Source organism: Dama dama, chromosome 33 (genome assembly GCF_033118175.1).
Source record: "Dama dama isolate Ldn47 chromosome 33, ASM3311817v1, whole genome shotgun sequence".
NCBI lineage: Eukaryota > Metazoa > Chordata > Mammalia > Artiodactyla > Cervidae > Dama > Dama dama.
This window is the reverse complement of record NC_083713.1, coordinates 33,814,713-33,837,548: the sequence shown is the minus strand read 5'-3', so window position 1 is coordinate 33,837,548 and position 22,836 is coordinate 33,814,713. Positions and strand designations below refer to the sequence as shown.

The following is a 22,836-nucleotide window of genomic DNA, read 5'->3' as shown; positions in this document are numbered from 1 at the left end:
ATTTGGATTTCTGCTTCTGGTCAAGATATAGTAACAGATCTGATTCACTCTTCCTCCTAAAACAACCACTAAGCAGCCTAGGTACATGTAACAATGGTTTTGAAGAAATTATGAATGGGGGCATTGAGTTGAGTTTTCAGAAGGGTTTTCACATAGCAGTAGGGAATAATTAGCCTTAGACTAAGTTCTAAGTTATACCTAACACATCTTCAAAGATTTGAAGATGGAAAAAAGATCAAACTGTTTATAAGTAATTTAACTATGTTCCCAAACTTAGGTCAAGAATTTTTATAGGAATACAAAAATATCCAGAACCCCAAAAGATCAAGTTTCAAGTGTCTGGAATTTAATCAAAGTTTGCCATAAATGTAAAAAAATCAGGAATATATAATCAATAATGAACAGAAATGATTAAAATTGATCAAGATCTGACACAGATGTTAGAATTAGCAGACTTTAGGACTCTATAACTATAGGACTCTATAAACATTTATTATAACTGTATTGTGTGTGTTCAGTATGTTACCTATGTGGGAGAAGTAAAAGAAATTCTGATCAAGCTTTTCAAGATGAAAGCTATAATGTCTGAGATGAAAATACCCTAGGTGGGACAAAGACAAATCTGATGATGTAGAAGAAAAGATGATAAACTTGAAGACATAACAGTAGAAACTTTGTGAACTGAAATTAACAAGCTAATTCTAAAACTCATATGCAGCTACACATTTTAAAAATATATTTGACTAAGAATAGTCAATACAGTCTTGAGAGAGAAAAATAAAATTGGGGAGTTACCACAATCTGATTTCAAAATTCACTCAATAGCTACAGTGATTAAGAGAGTGTGGTTTTGGTGTAAAGAGAAATCAATTGAATAAAATAGAATCCAGAAATAGATTTACTCACATATGGACAATTGATTTTGCCAAAGTTTCAAAGGCTGTTTAGTGGAGAAAAAATATTTTGTTCAACGAGTGATGCTGGAATAATTAGGTATTCATATGCAAAAAAAGGGCTTCCTTGGTGGCTCAGATGGTAAAGAATCTGCCTGCAGTACTGGAGACCTGGGTTCAATCCCTGGCTTGGGAAGAACACCTGGAGAATGGACTAACTATCCACTCCGATACTGTTGCCTGAAGAATTACATTGACAGAGGAGCATGGTGGGCTACAGTTCATGGGGTCACAAAGAGTCAGATATAAGTGAGCGACTAACACAACAAGTAACAAGAAATTTTTAAAAAGGCTCAGCTCATAAATCACACCACCTTACAGAAAAATTAGCTTAAAATGGGTCTTTGACCTAAATATAAAACATAAAACTTGCAGAAGAAAAATTAGGAGAAAATATTTGTAATGAAGACTTGGCAAAAATATCTTAGATGCTACGCCAAAAGCATGATCAGAGAAACAGAAAAAAAAAAAAATCTTGATAAACTGCACTTCATCAAAATTTAAAACTTTTGCCTAAAAAGTACAGTTAGGAGGATGAAAGAATAATTAAAGATTGGGAGGAAATATATGCAAGGAATAGTTACATGAAGGACTTATTTTTTTTTTATACATAAAAATTATTCAATCTCAACAATAAGAAAACAACTTAGCTAAAAATATGGGGAAGGTAGTTTTGAATATCCACTTTACAAAAGAATCCATACAGATAGAAAATAATAACATAGAAAGATGCTCAGCTTCACTAATTGTTAAGAAAATGCAAAATAAGACAGAAATGAAATACTGCTTAGTAGAATGGTCACCTGGCTTCCCAAGTAGCTCAGATAGTAAAGAATCTGCTTACAGTGCAGGAGACCTGATTTGATTCCTGGGTCAGAAAGATCCCTTGAAGAAGAGAATGGCAACCCCCTCCAGTATTCTTGCCTGGAGAATTCCACTGACAGAGGAGCCTAGCAGGCTTCAGTCTGTGGGTCGCAAAGAGTCTGACATGACTGAGCAACTAACACACACAGAGAATGGTCAATAAGATTGACCATACCAAAGTTGGTGATGTAAAGGATATAATTCTCACTGACATGAATTGAATTTTGATTTGTCTTTCCATGACTTTCATCTTTCAATTTATGTTTTTCCTTGTAATCAAATATTGTTCTTCTCTCTTTTTTCTTCAAGACATGAATGCCCCATTCTCTATGCCCCTAGCCCAAACAGTCTTTAATATTAATGAAAATTTAAAGTTGGCCTCTAATAGCAGATGCCTTCCAAATATCCTGATACCCTATTGTGCTATAGAAATCCTGAAGAATGATTAAGCGTAGGTAGACATGAAGTGTTGAGTTCAAAATTTGAGATCAATCAATACAGAATAAAACTTCAAGTGTAATTAGGGGTGAAATAGGAATATTTGGAAATACCAGTTGTGTATCTTTTTTTGTATTAAACTGAAAATAAAGTTCTTCCCTGAGATTTCATAAGATAATTGCATAGTTAACCTCATCCTGAATATGTTTTCTACCCTGAGCTAATTTCCTCATGAAAGTGAACGTAAAAGTCACTCAGTCTTGTCTGACTCTTTGTGACCCCATCTATAGTTCATGGAATTCTCCAGGCCAGGATACTGGAGTGGGTAGCCTTTCCCTTCTCCAAGGGATCTTCCTGACCCAGGAATCGAACCCAGGTCTCCCACATTGCAGGTGGATTCTTTACCAGCTGAACACAAGGGAAGCCCAAGAATACTGGAGTGGGTATCTATCCCTTCTCTAGCAGATCTTCCCGACCCAAGGATAGAACTGGGGTCTCCTGCATTGCAGGCAGATTCTTTACCAACTGAGCTATAAGGGAAGCCCTCAGTTTCCTCATATATAGTATCTAAAAAGTTACTTTGACTCTAACTTAGGAAACAATTTCAGTTTCAATAGCTTTCTCTTTTCTAATGACAATGCCGACGTGCTATGTGAAAAGCCAGTACCAATTTTACCTCTGTGGTACAATATGCCTACTTTAAACTAAATAACAATAACAATGATGATAATAATAATAAAGCAGCTTTGCTTATTGTCACTTAGTACCTGAGCTTCTTCCTGTTGCTTTTTAATCTGTTCAAGCATCTGCTGAAATTCAGCTTCTTTCTGTTCAGCCTCTTCCAGCGTTGCCTGATTCTGTTCTTCATAGGCCATGGCCACCACAGCCAGGATCAAATTCACCAGATAAAACGAGCCCAAGAAAATCACCAGCACAAAAAATATCATGTATGTTTTTCCAGCAGCACGTAATGTCTAGGGGGAAGAAAAAGATCAATCTCAACAATATTTTATAAAATGTCCCCAAATAAAGATCTGCTTACTAACATTAGATAGTCAGAAGATGAATGCTTATTAGCATTCAGTGTATTTGACCAAGATTATTTTTTATTTTAAAATGCACACACACACACAAGTAAAATTATTTGAGAGTTGATTGTAGTGTCATTTGATGTAAGCATACACATTTTAAATTTGTACATATTGGATATACATTTGAGGACTACTAAAATCCTTTTTCTTAGAGTCTATAATGCAGGGAAATATTACAAGTAAGAACACTTTTAATTCCTTTCAGTGGAGTTACTACTCAGTCCACACTGTCTTTCCACATCATCTAGAGATAACATCTTTCTTGCCTCCTAGTGCCAATTAACCTTAAGTTGAATTTGAAATTTTTATATAATTGAATTTTAAAATCTTTTACATGTTCTTGTTACATCCACAACTATATTATAAGCTCAAGTCATGAACATTCTCTGCATCCTCCATAGCCCCTAGCAGAATGCTTCTCAACAAAGAATCTCAAAATACGTGTACTGACTCAATGAACAGTTGGAATCTTAGGCACACTCACTTTATGATGGACCCTTCTCAGTATTTTAGAGTATTATAGACAAATGCCTATACTTGTGATTTCATACATGCTCATAAATTTAAATTCTATGCATGTTATTTTGAACCTTACTGCTGTGCTCTGGATGTGAGTGTCTTACCAAATCATGTGTTAAAATCCTAGTGCACAATGTGATGGTATTAGGAGTTATGGCTTCTGAGAGGTGCTTAGGTCATGAGAGTGGGACCCTCATGAGTGGGATTAGTGCCTAACAGAAAGAGCCTCCAGAGAGATCCCTAGTCCCTTCCTCCAGGTGATGACACAGCAAAAAGGTGTCAGCTTATGAGCCAGGAAGAGGGCTCTTGCCAGAATGCACTCATGCTGGTATATTGATTTTGGACTCCCCAGCCTCCATAACTGTGAGAAATATATTTCTGTTATGGCATTTTGTTATTGCAACCCAAAAGGACAAACACATTTACCAGTTGATAAAGGTTCTCCCAGTAGTCTTGAGTCATGAGTCGAAATAGAGACAAGAAAGCCCAGCTAAAAGTGTCAAAGCTTGTGTAGCCATAGTTGGGGTTTCGACCAGCCTTCACACAGATGTATCCTTCTGGACATTGGCTGCAAGAGAGAGGAATGGAGCTGGGTTCAGCAGAGCAGTTATAGCTATTTGAATCCATATTGATTTATAGGAATTGTCAAAACCCAGAGTTGCTGTCTGTGATGAATTTTCTTGCTTTCATATCCAGAACGCTTTAGGTAATTGCTCACAGTGAAACTGTTATCAGATAAAATTTATCAGGAAAACCAATAGAAAACTTAGGTGCACTGGAGTCCTATTTATAGACGTTTACCATGGCAGAGCAGAAATCACACATTTTTGCCTCTGACACCTCTCTTTTCAAAAGTGGCAGCAATCAGTGATTAAAAATGAAAACCCAGAAAACAGCCAAAAGGTAGGGAACTGCTTAATGAGTTACTTCATTAGCCACTTTGAATAATTTTAGATGTGCAGAAAAATTACAGAGTACAGAAACTTCCCATATGTCCTATGCCTGGTTTCTGGTATTACTAACATCTTACGTTGGTATGTTTTAATCAATATTGATACATTATTATTAACCAAAGTCCATCATTCATTCTTATTTTCTCAGTTTTTCCTTAATATCCTTTTTGCATTCCAAGATCCCACCCAGGAGGCCACATTTCGTTTAGTCAACATGTCGCTCTAAGGCTCCTCTTGGCTGTGACAGCTTATCAGATTTGCCCTTGTTTTTGATTACCTTGACATTTTTCAGGAATACTGGTCAGGTATTTTGAAGAATTTCCTTCAATTGGGATTTGTCTGATGTTTTTCTCATGATAGATATTGAGGTTATGGCTTTTTGGGGAGGAAGACCACAGGTGTAAATTATCATTATCCTTATATCATATCAAGAGTACATGCTATCAATATGACATCACTGTTGATAATAACTTTCATCACCTGACTTGAGATAGTGTTTGTCCGGTTTCTCCATTTACTCTTTTTTTCCTTCTTTTTCTATCCTGTTCTCTTTAAAATAGTCATTATGTGTTGCCTACACATACGGAGCAGGGAGTTATGATCTACCTTCTTAAGAGTAGAGTTGTGTGCAGAAATTTATTTGGAATTCTAAATGAGATTTATCTATTATCGCATTTATTTATCTATTATTCAATCTGTTTTATGAGTATATACTTATGGATATTCATTTTACACTTTGAATTATAATACAATTATATGTATAATATCATTGTATGGTTTTGCTTACATTGTTCCACTTTTGGCCATTGGGAGATTTTCAGGTGACTCCTGTATCTCTTTGCCATAACCCATGGTGGTATGTATTTTGTTTTTGTTTGTTTTTCCACACTTTCTTACATTCTGGCACTATGATATGGTCCAGGCTCATCTTTTATATTTCCTGCCCCAGTCCTAGAATCAACCATTTCTCCAAGGAGCCTTTGCTCTTTTATTGAAGAGTGGTAAATCGTGGTAAATGTGTGTCTGTGTTTGTGTATACACATTTGTCTCCTCGCCCTGCCAACTGAGGGCCCAGAAGCAATGACACTGCCTTGGCAATAAACGTGGCACCCAGATATTGGTTTCTAATATTATGCAAATAGCCACCTGTGCCTAGGTTAAGCTAAACATGAGGTCATAGTCGTTTCTCCAACTTTATTTCATTATTACTGGATCATTCCAGACTCCTCCCTTTTCTTATCTGTAACCCCTCACTCCGAAAGTGAGAAACTTGAGTTCTGTCATCTACTATCTATATACTTAATTATTCAGTGCCAGTGTACATGCATAATTGTTTCTGGATTGTTAATCCATACTGTGATGGGAAACAACTTTATCAAGAAGAGTATAGTTCTTGATAAAGAATATAGTTCCTTTTGCCTTTAGTTTTATAGGCTCCATTCATTTCCAAAGTTACTTAGATTAGTACCTATTCCCTTCCTTCAGTTTATTATTTAAATGTATTTAGATACTTTGTCACATTCTGTGTTTCAACTTGAGATCTCTCATCCTCACACAATTTAAAAAAATTTGCATATAGTATTAAGTCTTTGTGCTGTAAAGTTTTGTAAATTTGACAAATACTTAATATTTACCATTTCAGAATCATACAGAAAAATTTCTCCACCCTAAAAAATCCCCTATACATCACCCAGTCAAGCCCCTACCCAGAACCCCTAGAAAACATTAATCTTTTTATCATCTCTATTATGTATCTTTTCCAGAATATCATGCAATTGGAATTATACAGAATGTAGCTTTTTCAGATTGCCTTTTTTTTTTTTTTTACTTATTAAGATGCATTTAAGGTTCATCAATATTATTATGCCTTGATAGCTTATTTCTTTTTATTACTCAATGACATTTCATTGTATGAATATACCACAGTTTATCTTTTCAGCACTTTAGGGACAACTTGATTGCTTCTGGTTTCTTGTGATTGTGAATATAGATGGTATAAATAGATATTTACATCAGGCTTTTGTGTGGATATAAATTTTCAAATTAGTTAGCTAAATAATTAGTGGAGTAATTACTGAGTTATATGGTAAGACTGTGTTTATTTTGTAAGAAACTGCCAAATTGTCTTTTAAGTGACTGTACTATTTTGCATTCTAGCCAGCAGTGAATGAATGAGAATTCCTGTTGTTTTGCATCTTCACCAGCAGTTGGTATTGTCAGATTTTTTGTTGTTGTTGTAATTTTAGTCATTCTAATGGATATATAAGAATAACTCATTATTGTTTTACCTTTCAACTCCCTAATGACAAATGATGTTGAGCATCCTTATATATCCATATTAGCCATCTGTGTATATTCTTTTGTAGGTGTCTGTTCAGTTTGCCCATTTTAAAATTGGGTTATTTTTTATTTTAAGGGTGCTTTGTGTATTGGGGGTACACATCATTTATCAGATTTGTGTTTTGCAAATATTTTCCCTACTCCGTGCCTTGTCTTTTCACTTCCTTTACAGTGTCTTTGCAGAACAGAAGCTTTTAAATTCAACTTATAAATTATTTCTTTCAGGTATTTGCTATGGGGGTTATATCACAAAATCAGAAGTCATGTAGCTTTTATTCTATGTCTTCTTAAAGAATTTTTATAGTTTTCTGTGTTTTACATTTAGGTTTATTATTGGTTTTAAGTTACTTTTTGTGTATGGTATAAAGCTGTATTTAAGTTCATTTCATTGCACATGAGTCTCCAATTCTTTTAGCATTCTTTCTTGAAAGCACTTCCCTGTCTGTATTGAATTGCATTTTCTTTGTCAAAAATTAGTTGACTACGTTTTTGTAGTCTGTTTTTTTGAATCTCTGTTCTCTTTCATTGATCTATATCTAGTATTTCCCAATACCATATTGTCTTCATTACTATAGACTTATAGGGAGTCTTAAAATGGAGTAGATTTCTTTAGAATTTTATTTGATGTTTAACAATAGAGTGACCATCAATTTTACCGTGTAAATTACCTAACCTATACAGACACTCAATAAAGGGAAGTGATTACTATGGTTTAATAGAGATAAAGTATACATTAACCAACCTTATCCAAAATTTTATCTAGGCTTTTACATTAACTATAATAATAAAAACAATAGCTAATGTGCAATAAATGTTTATGATGGACCAGGTGTTAGTCCAAGTGCTTTATATGTATTAAGTAACTGATCCCCATAACAACCTGAAGGGAGAGATGATATTACTCTTCAGTTTAGAAATAAATAGACTTAAATACAGAGAGCTTCACTCTTTTCCAAGGTCAAGAGTTTGTAAATGGTGGAGTTAGGATTTGAACCCAGATATATATATGTAAACCCAGGTACATATGAACAGTTGGAGAAGGGAATGCCTACCCACTCTAGTATTCTTGCCTGGAAAATCCCATGAACAGAGGAGCCTGGCAAGTTATAGTCCATTGGTCACAAAGAATTGGACATGATTGAAGCGACTTAGCACACACACTCATGTATATGAACTATAGAACTTATGCTCCTGTTCTCCACCCTCTCCTACCAAAGTTTGGGAAAACTATCAGGAAAAAAAAAATTCCCCCAAATTCTATCTCTGCTACTGGTATATGGTTTTAATAATCCTCTTAGATCTTTATGACCACATCAGTTTCCCATCTTCTGTTGCTGCTACTGCTAAGTCACTTCAGTCATGTCCAACTCTGTGCAACCCCATAGACGGCAGCCCACCATATTGCTCCATCCCTGGGATTCTCCAGGAAAGAACACTGGAGTGGGTTGCCATTTCCTTCTCCAATCTTCTGGGATGACTCAAGATATGTTCTCTGTAAGTTTTGTGATCTAAGAGTCACTATTGCTATCCCTTGGCTTTAAAAAATTTCACTCTCTATCCTGAGTTATGGACTTCAGTAAAGAATCCACCTGCAATGTGGGAAACCTTGGTTTGATCCTTGGATTGGGCAGATCCCCTGAAGGAGGGCATGGCCATCCACTCCAGTATTCATGCCTGGAGAATCCCCATGGACAGAGGAGCCTGGTGGGCTACAGTCCATGGGGTCACAAAGAGTCAGACCCGACCAAGCGACTAAGCACAGTACAGCACCCTGACATAGTTAATTTGCAGTACTCTTGGCAAAATATGTTAAGTATGAGAGACTAGCAGGATGACTAAGACATTACAGCATCTCTTATTGTGTAATGTGACAGAAAAGAACTATAAAATATGCAGATGGAGACCAGAACATGCCTTTGACATGCATCTGTCACGTGGATCCCTTGTATATACAGGGTTTCATCCAATTTCAAGAGTATCTGAGTTTCTCAAAGCAGTTTTCCAACTGGGTTTGCACCCTGATGACCATGTTACAGCCTGGATCTTTTCCAACAAGGGCAAAACCTGTCCCATCAACACATCCTAACACCAGTCAAAATGTGCCCATCTTGTTTTTCCTTCCCTGTAATTCTTAACTGGCTCTGATGGGTTTACAGATAAGACAGACACTGGACCTTCATTCTTGAAAGAAAAATTCATGTACATCTTATCTGTGAAATTCTGGATAAAAGGTCTTCACCCAAAGGGATGATTTTAATGACTGTGAGTTTAGCATAAATACCAATCCCAAAAGATGGAGAAAGTACTTCCTAGGTAGGCAGCACCACTCTTTATTATACACATGCAAGGCTACCCATGTATATTTTCTTCCTATTTGCTTTTGCTTTTTCCCAAAGTGTTCTACATCTTAAAAAAAAAAGTTTTCCTTACCCTGCATCTGATCCATTTCCACACAGCAAAGGGTCACTTTGTCCATCCAGAACATAAAAGTGACCTGTTAATATAAAGAATAAACTATTTCATATCAATCCTGTTGACATTAGGGATAAATAGAATTTGTTTATCTGTTATTTCCAAAGTGGTCACCAAAAAAGTAATTTACAAAGATGGCTTCAAGCCCACAGCCTCAACTATTTATAGTTGAAAACTCATTCAGCAACACTAAGATTAACAATGGAGCAATATTTCTTACTGTCATCGTCAATGTAATCCTTCCAGTTAAATGTGCTCATTGTTACATTAACAAATGTCCCATTTGAATTCATTGTGCCATTAAAGAAAGAGGTGGTGTTGGTTTCAAAAGCAGAATCGCTTGGGGGCCATTGTAAGCATTTATTCCGCAGATTGCCCATGAACAGCTGCAGACCAATTAGAGCAAACACGCTCAGACAGAACACAGTCAAGATCATGACGTCAGAAAGCTTCTTCACAGACTGGATCAGGGCCCCCACGATGGTCTTTAAACCTGTGGAGAGAGAATGAGGTCAGCTGAGGAAGAGTGTCACAAGCCATAGAGTCTTCTTAATAGTCATATACATTCTCTTTCCCCACAAACAGTTGCCTGTCTGTTTAGACACCAAAGCTTTATGGGCAGCCAGATGGTTTGGGAAATGGATGAAGAGCAGATTTTATTTATGAGCAGTGTGCTTTTTGGAGGTTTAAAATGACGGGGTAAATATCTAGGCAGGAAGTTTTTTTTTTTTTTTAAATGTGTAGTTTTATGTGCTGCTATGAACATGTAAAGACAAGTTTGCAGTTATTTTTCACTTCACATTTTGCAGTTTTTCACTTCACATTTTGTGTTTCAGGAGGCTGTTTCTCTCCAACCATTTTTTAATACTAGCTTTCCAAGTTTCAGTGGTTTAGAGGAGAAAAGAATTTTAAGATAATTAACATCCCATGCCATTCAGTAATAATCTTTTCTCCTTTATAAGAGGAGATCCACTTTCAAAATATATCTGCGGTAAACAGTAAAATCTAAATCAGTTAGTAAAGCCATGATAGCAAAACTTCTATAGGATGTAAAAAAGAAAGCATTACATCATAAATGCACAAAAAAGTGGGTGAGAAAGAGAGCAAAACTAGTATTTTGTATGGACACCTCATGCAATTCTCTGTTAAACTCAAAGGCTGACTTTATAAATAAACGTAATTTCATTTGGCATTCTTGAAGATAAAAAAAAACAAACATGATAAGCAACAAGGCTAATATTACATGTGTAATTTCAACCTCAGTATTATTACAGTGTATTTAAAGTCAGCCTCGGTGTTTAACCTAGCTCTCACCTGGAATGACTGAAATTGTTTTCAGTGCTCGGAGAACTCTGAATGTTCTCAACGCTGAGACATTGCCCAGGTCCACAAACTCTGTCACATATCTGTAATAGGGAGTTCACACACAAACACAATAACAGAAAAGTTGGAGATATAAGGGGCCTACCATCTTACACCAGTTTCTTCTTACCTGGAATTACAGAAATAGTTTTCAGAGCTCTCAAGACTCTGAAAGTTCGAAGAGCTGAAACATTGCCTAGGTTTACAAATTCTGTTACATACCTGTAGGATTAAATCAGAGTTACTGATAGTTTTGGCAAAGTTTATACTAAATAAAGAATGAAAAGTGGGTTGGTTTGGCATATAGAGCCCCTTGAATTTTACAGAAATGCTAGACTTCAGGGTGTCATGTGCTAAAAGCTGCCTTTAAGGATTAAAATTTTGTTGCTTTATTTCAGTACAGTTTTCACTAATATGAACGTTTGTTTGAAAAACTAATTAAAGTACAGTTGGTGGTATTAAATTTATAGTCAATGAATAACTTCATTTTGATGAAGTAGAAGACTATGGCATGAAAGTAATTCCATTTATTGCTCATTTATCAGATACATTTACCTTGCAATATATATTTTAATATGTATTCTCAAAATATATGAGGCATATAGTTAATTTGGCTAACAAGCAAAGTCTACATTTAAAATATGTCACAACAACCTGTTGTGCTACAACTGTTTCATGCCTTTGAGCTTAACATGTTTTTAAAAATACTCACGCCATGACTATGACACTGAAATCCAGCCAGTTCCATGGATCACGAAGGAATGTAAAATCTTCTAAGCAAAACCCTCTTGCCAAGATTTTTATAAGTGACTCAAAGGTATAGATTCCAGTGAATGTGTACCTAGGAAAAGCATCCAAACAAAAATTAACAATTTCATTTGAACTGTTAAAATATAGCAAATCTGATTCTTTTGTGGTTTTTCAGTTCACTAAGATGGAATTCCTTGTTCCCACCTACAAAAAAATGTACTAGTTTAGGCTTATGAGTAAAGGGTTAAACTGAAGAGATAATACTTTCTACTAAGAATCTGATCTTGTTTAAATATTTAGGTTTGATAGTAATAGTTTCATGTGTTTTATGGATAATCATCAGGCTTGATCCTCTAGAGTAACACTGTCCAACTGAAATTTAATACAAACTACATATATAGTTTTCAAATTTCTAGTAACCAAATAAAAAGAAGAAATGAGTAAACTTAATTTGCATGTTATATTTTATTTAAACCAATATGGCTAAAATGCTATCTCTTCAACAGTTAAAAGTAGCCACATTTCAAGTTTCAAATTTCAAGCTGCATGTGCCTACCTTCTCCCTCACTAGACAGTATAGCTCTAGAGATAACATTTCTTGGATTTGTTTATTTATAATAAAACATTTCATTCAGACTTCTTAATGAGTAGAATAATTTGGAAGATATTTTATGTATCTAATATAAAAAATGAACTTCCCCTTTATATCCTTAAGATTCAGGCATAACGCTGTAAATCTGCTTCTCTCATATGTTCACCAAAAATTTTCAGTTCATTAGTATTCTATGGGGATGTGTCTATACAACTACCAAAATTCAGGGATAACAAAATTCCTGAATCTAACCTCACATCAGTTACTATCTCTATGCACTTGGGCCAAATCATTTCAGTTCAGTTCAGTCACTCAGTCGTGTCCGACTCTTTGCGACCCCACGGAGTGCAGCACGCCAGGCCTCCCTGTCCATCACCAACTCCCGGAGTTTACTCAAACTCATGTTATTGAGTTGGTGATGCCATCCAATCATCTCATCCTCTGTCGTCCCCTTCTCCTCCCGCCTTTAGTCTTTCCCAGCATCAGGGTCTTTTCAAATGAGTCATTTCTTCATACCAGGTGGCCAAAGTATTGGAGTTTCAGCTTTGGCATCAGTCCTTCTAATGAATATTCAGGACTGATTTCCTTTAGGATGGACTGGTTGGATCTTCTAAGAATCCAAGGGACTCTTATTTAAACATGCTCAAATTAAAATTTCAGTCCCCCAAATAGTGAAATACTTTTTTATTTGCTGTTTGGTAGAGCATTACCAGCCCTCTCCTTTGAATGTTGACAATATAAGTTATTTCTGTTTCTTCCAAAAATAGTTGGGAGAGAGTATTTGTTTTTCAACATTGTATTCCTTTTAAAAAGTATAATCTAAATTTGTTCTTCAGATTACTTCACTCAAGCCACAAAGATTGAACTTACTTTTATTAAAATTCACTATATTTTCCAGTCTACTAGTGTTTTTTACATGAAAAAAAAGGGAAATTATTTTTGCTTTTTTTTTACTGTAGAAATTTCTCTCTTATGAGGGAGCAAAGAAATCACAGGAAAATGTATGTCAGAATCTTCATGTCTAGTTTCCTAGGAATGTTCTTTCTCCTTTTTAGACAATGCAATTGATTTCATGAAGAGTAAGTATAATTGCTGTCTTTACTTATTATGAAGTAGCTGATTTTATTAGGAAGAGAGAGAACTTCCAATGCCAAGCTTATGGTTACTTGTGTTTTGGTTTGAATCTTTGTATATTTACATATAACCACCATGATATTTCTGTTTGGAGAGATTCCTAGCATTGCAGAAGACCATAAGAGACAGCTCCCATGTATGTTGTTTACCATATTAATAGATAGTGCCCTATGGTTTATGCTTAGGCAATTCTAAGTTATTTACAGGGTTGTTAGGAGCAAGATTACAGTCCCTACTCCTATTTCTGTTTTTGGGAAAGGAAGAAAATTTGTGGGGACATTTGGAATATATGGTGAGGGTTGATAGCTACCCAAGGAAGAGGGTCTTAGAGCTTAACATTTAAGACAGCTTTGCACAGAACAGGTGTTCAGATACACCTGTTAGAAAACTTGATTGAATGGGTCAGTGGGAATCAAGGGGGACCTTGATTTTTCCTGGCTCTGACATCACTAGGTCCTTAATCATGTTATTGATTCTGTTACAAGGTGTTTCCCCCCTGTGATTTTGATATCTATAGAAATGATTTGCCTTACATAATATGACTCTCACTATATAATATAGTCCTCGGCATGCCATCTCTTTGGATAGGGGAGATTTCTGCTATCAGTGACTTGTATTTTCCTGTCAAAACTGACTTCTCTTTTCACTGGACTGTGTTTTTTAAGTTTTTGTTTGTTTGTTTCTTTTACTGTAATCACTAATATTTTGCTTGTTTTCCTGCTGCCTTGCTGTCAGATGACTAGAGATAATTGATTAGGAAACCTGTGCAAAGTTTTCCAACTAAACAGTGGAAGTCAAAAGCTTTTGTTAAGTTGACTTTTCATAATGGATATAGGCATCTCTAAAAGTAACTTAAAAGAAAACTGCATATTCAAATAATAATATTTGTTTCCCCTTTACCTGCCTTTTAATAACATTATATAAATAAATTCATACATGTTTTAGTATGTCAATAATTTCTGCAGGGAAAAATACATACAGAATAGTTTTATACAGGTATATCCACTAGTTAAGTCCCAAATTGTAAATGGTAAGTGAGAATTCTGTTAAATGGCTTGCCTCAACATAAGAACTGGATTCTCTACTAAAATGATTTTTAGGGAGCTTTTTCAATCTACTGTCAAAAAAGTCTTTAATTTGTTAAATCACTGATGAATGATGGCTTAGAATGATTCTGTAAATTCTCATAGAAATCTATAAAAAACAGAAATGAAAGTGTCAGTATTTGTTATAATAGCTTATCTCCTATTGGACATTACTTTAAAAATATAACAGTAAGAACATACAATTTTCTTTTTCACTAAAATAAATACCTGGTCATTTTATTAGCCTATTACATAAATAGACTGTTTAAGCTAAATACCTTCTGTTTCACTAAAAAAAAAAGGCATGTTTCTTTCACGAATAATCTTATATGTGATTGACAAATTGGGGAATAATGCTGTTAAAATGCAAAGATTTTTAGTTAAAGCACAGTTTTCCTCAGCGTATTAATGTTTTAAAATAATCAGGGGCAGCTTTTCCTTCACACACAGTTTTCCTCAGCATATTAGTGTTTTGAAATAATAAGGGGCACCTTTTCATTCACACTTACATAAAACATCCTAAGCAATAAAAGACCTTAATACTATTGCAGAAAAATGGACAGAAGTTCCTTCTTTGGTGCAAGCAGGGTATAGTTTAACACGCCCCAAATACGGTGCTTAGATCTTTCCCTCTGTATTAAAATATTGAATCAAATGTTTTACTTTGATGATATCATTGCCAGAGTCTCCATTTCAAGGGAGGAAGGACAAGGCTCAGGTCTAAGACTGCAGAGAGGTTGCTGGCTAAGACTTTAGGTACAAATGTCCACAGAGATTTAACTGGGCCAGTGTCTTTTTATTGGGATTGTTATGTTTTTCTATTAGTATTCTAATGACAAAGTTTTAAAAGTTATGAGAGATCTTTCCATAATCACATTTTCCCCTTAAGCCTTGTTATTATTTGAATATGGTTTTGCAAAGACATTTTGTTTCCTTTACAGATTTGTGATGTTTCTAGCACACATGCTGTGTCTAAATAATCTATGTATCTAAATATAACTAAACATCAAAATAACTTAAACACCTAAGTGTTTTTTTTAATATACTGATATAGTGTATAACTGAATTGCCTAGTGATATAAAGCTAAACACCTAAATCAATTTTATCAGAATATAACAATAATATACTAGAATCAAATAATTTTATTTATGCTCAAATGATCATTGTATTTTATCTAAAATGCATAATTGTGATTCAGTCTTAACTTCTATGATAAATGATTATTTAGCTTACCAGCTAGTATATATAATTTAATAACCTTTCTTAATCAAATGCTATCACTTGTTGGAAGAAATATCTATCTCATAGGAGAAATACGTCTCCCCCCCAAAAAAAACTTCCCTTGTTTTTTCCATATTATGCAAATAATCATTTCTTAGAAGTGTTTAGTTTGACTTCAAAAAGTGGAAACCATAAGTCAGACCATAATTAAGAGATTGCTAGAGAATTTGAGTGTGCATTTCTCATTCCAAGAAATCATTTTTACTTACTCTACATTCTTTGTCCAGTCTGGAGGGTTACTCAAGGTCATAAATACACAGTTGGTCAAGATAGTGCACATGATAAGCATGCTGAATAAAGTAGATTATAGTTAAGGAATAAATGCTAGTACAATATTGTGGCCATTTACAAATAATCCAATACAAAGAAACCAAGTTAACCTGTAAAATTAATCTTACTTACTTGTTTTAAATCAGTGACAAAGAAAAAAACGAAACTCTGAAGTCTGTCATATATTCTTTGTATTCTTGGTTCATTGTTTTTTTTATTTTGCATCATTCCGTCACAAAACTGAATTCAATAGAAAGAGATCTCTGTTTGAAGCAAATGGGAATTTTCTAGTGTAAGTCTAAAAGTTATACTTCAGATACCCTTTAAAATTTCCACTGATGGACAAAAGGTTAATGAATGGAATATAATAAGCCTGAGAATGTATAGCCCTGTGTGTTCAAGGATTGCATTGATTGATTCTACTGTAATTAGGAACTCTAGTAGCCTTCCAGTGATGGAACTTGTTCCTTTAGCATTCACCACATAAGAATAGAGGGAGAGATAAATTTTGCTAATGAGCTAGTTTTATTTTCTAACTTTTAATTTTCACTTGGGAGTATAGGAACTTATCAGGACATTTAATTATCTTTCTGTATCTTGTCCATACCATACCTAAATACACACTGTTTTTAAACCCTTTCTAAGAATTAGCTGTAGTCATTTCTCTTAGAATTTCAACCCAGTCTTCACTCTAAGAAAACTTATGATTACATTTTTTGAAGTAAATCTTTCTGTTTTAAAATGTAAATACTTTCCAATATCAAACCATAGAATGGGAGAATTCAAAAGCACTTCAAAAGGCTATCTATCAGTCCTCTTTTCCCTGTCTCTAGGTTAGCCCTGTCTCTTTTGTCTCTCTTTTAGTTTTTATGTTAACCTGTTTTGAATCAGTTTGTATAAGGTGCCTATTTTGACGTCTCTGAAGATCACCTTTCTAGTTTATTATCACTTCTTGAGAGTTTTCTTGAAATCCACACATATTATGTCATTTTACATAGTTTTTGACTGTCATTGTAAGTAGTTTTAAGTTCAGTGATTTTTAAATAGATATTATCAATCAGATGCATAGATACATAGCAGTTTAATAAATATTTACTGAAGGAAGAAAAGAAGGAAGGAAGGGAAGTCCAGGTGATGAAGATACAGAACCAATTAAGACACAACAATTTGAACATTTGGAATACAGATAATAATACTAAGCACAGTAGGCTATGCTTCTTTAATGGTGATTATATATGGTCTAATTGAGGTTAATAAAAGTTTGAAGGAGATTTGTTGCTGTTCCTGCGACACCGTGTGTTTCATTTACTATCACAGTTGTATTTTTACTCCTAGAATCATAATTGTCATTCTACATAACCTTGTTATAAATAGCAGAAAATCAATGAGTACAATAGGTTAAACAACAAAGTTACCAATTAATCGGAAAGAATCATATATATATTATAAAAAGAATGACATTCTTTATAAATCAGCTACTAGAAACAACATTTAGACAATTCACATAAAAAGGATATGAATGTACCAAAATCTTAATAGCAATTTTCCTAATAGGATTTAGTGGAGTTAAAATATACAAGGCAGAGGTGGCACTGAATCGGAAAATTGCCTTCCCTTTATTCAATACTATAAAAGTCTGAAAAAGAACACATGAAAAAAATTACTAGGTTAGACATGTGGCTTATATGAAGAGTTTACACACATAAGAACTTTTTACCTGATTTGTTTGAACTTGTTTAAGCCAGTTTGTATAAGTATAAACATATTAGATATCACTTTTTCTCCCCTAAATTAACATTTAACTGAAAATAAAGATACAATGTACTATTATCTAATCTGTCTCTCAGGTATCAACTTCCCAATACACACTGATGATCCTACACAAAATTTGTATCAAGTTGTAAATTAACTTTGTGGACTCTAATTCTATTTAAGGCTTACCATCTGTCCCCAGTTTTGGTAACTTTTCAGGTTATGCTGCTATTATAATATACTGCTATTAAAATGATCTTTTATAAATATTTTAATTATATCAAATCTTTTAACTCCAAAGTTTATGAAGCTATTTTCCCTGTGGTAGTTGTCCTACTTTAAAATGTTCAAACAGGCTGAATAAACTGGTTTTGCTTGTCCTATAGATCTGTTGTAATACTGAGAAGGACCAGCCACATTACGAATTAGGCTGAAATGCATCATTTCACGGAGAAGGCAATGGCACCCCACTCCAGTACTCTTGCCTGGAAAATCCCATGGATGGAGGAGCCTGGTGGGCTGCAGTCCATGGGGTCGCTAAGAGTCAGTCACGACTGAACGACTTCACTTTCACTTTTCACTTTCATGCATTGGAGAAGGAAATGGCAACCCACTCCAGTGTTCTTGCCTGGAGAATCCCAGGGACGGGGGAGCCTGGTGGGCTGCCGTCTCTGGGGTTGCACAGAGTCGGACACGACTGAAGCGACATTCTGTCGCTGAAGGGCATTCTGTCGCTAAATTCCTATGACCTGAAACCTATAGTCATCAATTTAGCATTTAAGCTGGGCTTTCCTGGTGGCTCAGATGGTAAAGAATCTGCCTGTAATGCGGGTTCAATCCCTGGGTTGGGAGGATCCCCTGGAGAAGGGAATGGCTACCCACTTCCATATTCTTGGGACTTCCCTGGTGGCTCAGGAATGGTGATTACCTACTAGGTCTCTCTGGGATCATCTTTTATTTCTTTTCCCACCAAAGCACCTTTGTTCCAGCCAATTCAATTCCCTTGTCAATCCCACTTACTATCAACTTCTCACTCTGATTCTCAAGATGAGTGTCATAGAATCCCAGAGAAGGAGGCACCTGAGAGGTCATATTATGCAAACTTACTTTTGTTCAGGTCCATAACAGACCTGACAGTAAGGTATCACCTACAATGACCCACTCTTATATCAAATGTTCTTAGTCCTGTCCACATGTTAGAATCTCCTGGGGTGATCTTAATATTGCTATTATATGGGATCCACCAGAGAACAACAGAATTAATTTCTGGAGGCTGGGCATAGACAATGGTATGTTAAACATTTTCGCCTGGTGATTCTGTATGCAGCCACGGGTTGAAAATCCCTACTCTCCAGGAATGTCCTCAGCTGTCAAAATCATCTCCATCATTATGTCTTTCCAGATAAATCACACTGCCTTTTGATCACTCCCCAATTGTTTCCCTTTTCCAGTAAGTCTTAGTATATTAATATGCACACATTGGCATGCTGCTTGTAATTATAGTCAAGCAGCAATTATTTGTAGAGTTCATTCCACTGAGGACTAGCTTACAAGTTGTTATAAATCATTGAACATAAAGAACCAGTTAGCTACTTTTTTTCTTCCATTTTGTTTTTACACAGCATTTAATAGCCTGGTTTGCAAATAAACTCTTGTTTCAATTAAATGTGAGTTTACCTTTAAGATGCTATTTACTTTTAAGACACCTATTCTATATAACCATTTAGTTATGAATATGTTCTCACTATTCTCAAGTTTTACACCATCAATTTGAATGCAATTAAAATGCATTGTGATGTTGCTTGTGTGATTAAATTAACTAAGAACTGTATCCTAGACTTTCATGTTCACTGACAACATGCTCTGTTTGAATAGAATATTGTGAGTATAATATTTACATTTAATGAATAGAAAATATTTATATGTAAGTGTAAAGTGTAGAGAAAGCGACTTCTCTGCACGTTGCCTTTTTGTATTCAAGGCCATAGACCTAACCAACTATTTTCTATGAACTATAATCTATAGATTGGAAAAATGCTATGATGAGGGCAAATAAGCTGTTCTTTACTAGCACTGAGATTATTCACAAGGGAGAGTGGGCACTGGGATGCCTGCTCTTGAAACATAGATGCATTAAAGGATTTTTTGAATTCATAGGATTAAATCATTTATTATTATGGTCAAGCAATCTGGGTTCGTTTAGACATTCAATGACAGAAGTGACATGTAAAGTTTACCACAGTTTAAGGTGCATTTACTCATTTTTTAAAAAACAATATTCCTGAAAAAGCCAAATGTAACATTGAGAGGATTTTATTTTGAAAAATCTCGAAGATCAGAGTGAACAGAAATGAACTGTTTCTTTAAACATGGACACCTTGCCTCTTCCCATAAGATTAGCCTTTGCAGTACTAATGGGATTAAAAATGACAGGCCGAGGGCATCTTCAGTGAATTTACTGATTCTGGAATAAAGCAGACCTTAAGAACACAATCCCAGTTTATTTCTGGAGAACAACCCCTAACAGAAAGAAAACCTTGAGTTCTGAGAAGTGAAGAATAAAAGGTTGTTGTCCTGTATGGGGAACAAATGACAAGAAAGGCATTTAAAATTTGGGGCTCTTTTGTTGAGAGATATATCGAAACTGAAAATTATTTGAGAGAATGACTGATAGAGAAGAGATCAATAGTGCCAATTCCAAAATCTGTTCTCTAAGAAGTGATAAGTAATGATGTGACTTGAGAAAATAGTACTATATATTGCTACTAAGGTGATGAATGTTATATCTGGAAGTATGTTAAACTGGATATTATCCACTCTGGAATGGTGCTTGCTTCTTTTTTCCAGGTAAATGCCCATTTTACAGGTTCACTAAAGTTTTTACTACTTAAGGCAAGAATAAGTTCTCTGAGTAGAACCATATCTATCAGAGAAGTCAAAATTATATAACTAGTTTTTAAAAACATTTTCTTTCATTATATAATAAACACAGTATATGGTTTTGCTTAGTGATTAAGAGCTCTGGAGCCTGACTGCCTAGGTTCACATCCTAATTCATCACTTATGGAGTGTAACTTTGGACAAGTTACTTAACCTCCCTGTGCTTCACTTCCCTGTCTATAAAATGAGGTAAATCTAGCACCTGCTTTGTCTTTCATTGAATATTACATAAGTTATAGAGTTATAGCACTCAAACAATACTTGACGAAGTATGAGCATAGCAAATTTTAGCTGTTACTACAATCACTGTCACTATTCTCAAGTTTTATCTGATCAATTTGAATGCCATTAAAATACATTGTGATTTTGCTTATATGACTCAATTAGGTGTGTAAAATTGTAACATCAATTGATGGAACCAAAGTTTCATAATGCTTTATAATTTTAAAACGCCTTTCACCTGCATTATTCCATATAATTAACAAGCTCTATATCATATTTTAAATTCCAGAGCTTCTCCATTAGCTTCTTACATCAGCTCCTTCTGTCCCAAGAGCTATTTTCTACAATAGCCCCTCAGTCTTCATCCTTATAGACTCTTCATAATGGAAAGCAGGGCAGACAACAGTATACATACACTCTAGATGTCTCTTAAGATGAGTCATGGCCATTATGAATAAATATGGGTTCTACTCTTGTTGTCAGACAGGGAGGCAATAAAAACTGACTTTGTTAGCAGATAGAGAGCAATTCTGTTTCCTAGCGGCAGACTCACGTTAACCAAGCTTGAAAGCCTGATATAAAATTAGAATGCCAATCTATTTATATACAACCAGATAGATCACTGTCACACGGGTTGGAATAATTGCTGTAGCATAGCCAGCACATTCTTTCCTTTAAGCAGATCAATGGGAAGATGAATTATAATAAGATACTCTTTGTTGAGCATGGAGTCCAAATAAACTGAATTAATTAATATGGATGTTTGATGACATCTCGATTAGGTAGCACAGTGTAGGCCCTCACCAATGAAGTGACTTTCTGAGAGGAAAGTACTTTCAGGACTACTACTAACTGAAAATCTGTCTCCCTGAGAAAATGTAATATTTTTTTTCATTATTCTCTTTTGCCCATCCTTAATTTTACCAATTCCCTATCTTAAGGACACTTCCTTTCTTTAAGTAGCAAATACTTTTAATCATGTTAGAGTATAAGTCATACCGCCATCTCTTGAAGGCATCTTTGCAAATACATAGTTTGAATCAATAATTTCCAGAGGAGAATTTTCTTCTAGTTTCTTGGGGAATATCTCACTTTCATCATCATATGTAATAGTACAGTTACTAAATTTCAAAATTGTCTTTACCAATTCTATAGTAAAGTACTGGAATAAATTACTTTTAGAACTATATGAATATATATTATATGCCACCTTTCATGAAGCTAGTTTAAAAGGAAACAGAAAGGACCTGTTTATTTTAATTGGCTGTGTAACGTTAAATAATGCATTTTAATGCTGACTACTCCCAGTGGGCCCAGGTACCAGCAGCAGTAGTCTCACTCACAAGCTTGCTGGAAATGCTGGCTCCATGGCCACACCCCAGGTCTATGGAGTCATAATCTGTATTTTAACATTATCCTCTATATGTACATAGTTTCAGAAGCACTCCTTCAGAGCCATAGGGCTAGTTCCAGGTCTGAATGGTTGTCAGTTCCTTTAGCCATCATTGATCTTATAAGTTGTACGCTGCTTAAAGAATAGTTTCTTTAGCCATTCCTTTTAAAAGGGCTGACTTTGACTAATAAAAGTGCTCAATTTTTCCTTTAATCTGTAAGCCAATAACTCTTAGTGATATTAATGTTTCTTTAGTTTCTACATGGGCCAGTTTTTGTGTCTATGAATTTGAAATATAAATCATGGTTGTAAGCTGCCAAAATAGCTAATTAGAGAGCACAGGATCTAGCATCTATTTTTTATACTTCCTATAAAATACTGCACAGTTGGTTTAACATCAAAAACTAGCTGATTCTGACAGACT

General features: G+C 34.9%; 2 protein-coding genes across 2 annotated transcripts in view; one reads left to right on the top strand and one right to left on the bottom strand.

Annotated features, from left to right (window-relative positions):
* The window catches only part of SCN2A (sodium voltage-gated channel alpha subunit 2), a 285,612-nt gene that overhangs the window by 58,556 nt on the left and 204,220 nt on the right, over positions 1-22,836 (top strand). The gene's annotated exons all lie outside the window — the stretch shown is intronic.
* Positions 1-22,836, bottom strand: part of LOC133051131 (sodium channel protein type 3 subunit alpha) — a 103,100-nt gene that overhangs the window by 59,634 nt on the left and 20,630 nt on the right. Inside the window, exons 4-11 of the mRNA XM_061135554.1 lie at positions 17,624-17,741; positions 16,045-16,135; positions 11,705-11,833; positions 11,123-11,214; positions 9,851-10,123; positions 9,589-9,652; positions 4,292-4,433; positions 3,023-3,229 (exon numbers count right to left, since the gene is read on the bottom strand). Of these exons, the coding sequence (XP_060991537.1) occupies positions 3,023-3,229; positions 4,292-4,433; positions 9,589-9,652; positions 9,851-10,123; positions 11,123-11,214; positions 11,705-11,833; positions 16,045-16,135; positions 17,624-17,741 (1,116 nt within the window). The remainder of the gene's footprint in view (positions 1-3,022; positions 3,230-4,291; positions 4,434-9,588; positions 9,653-9,850; positions 10,124-11,122; positions 11,215-11,704; positions 11,834-16,044; positions 16,136-17,623; positions 17,742-22,836) is intronic.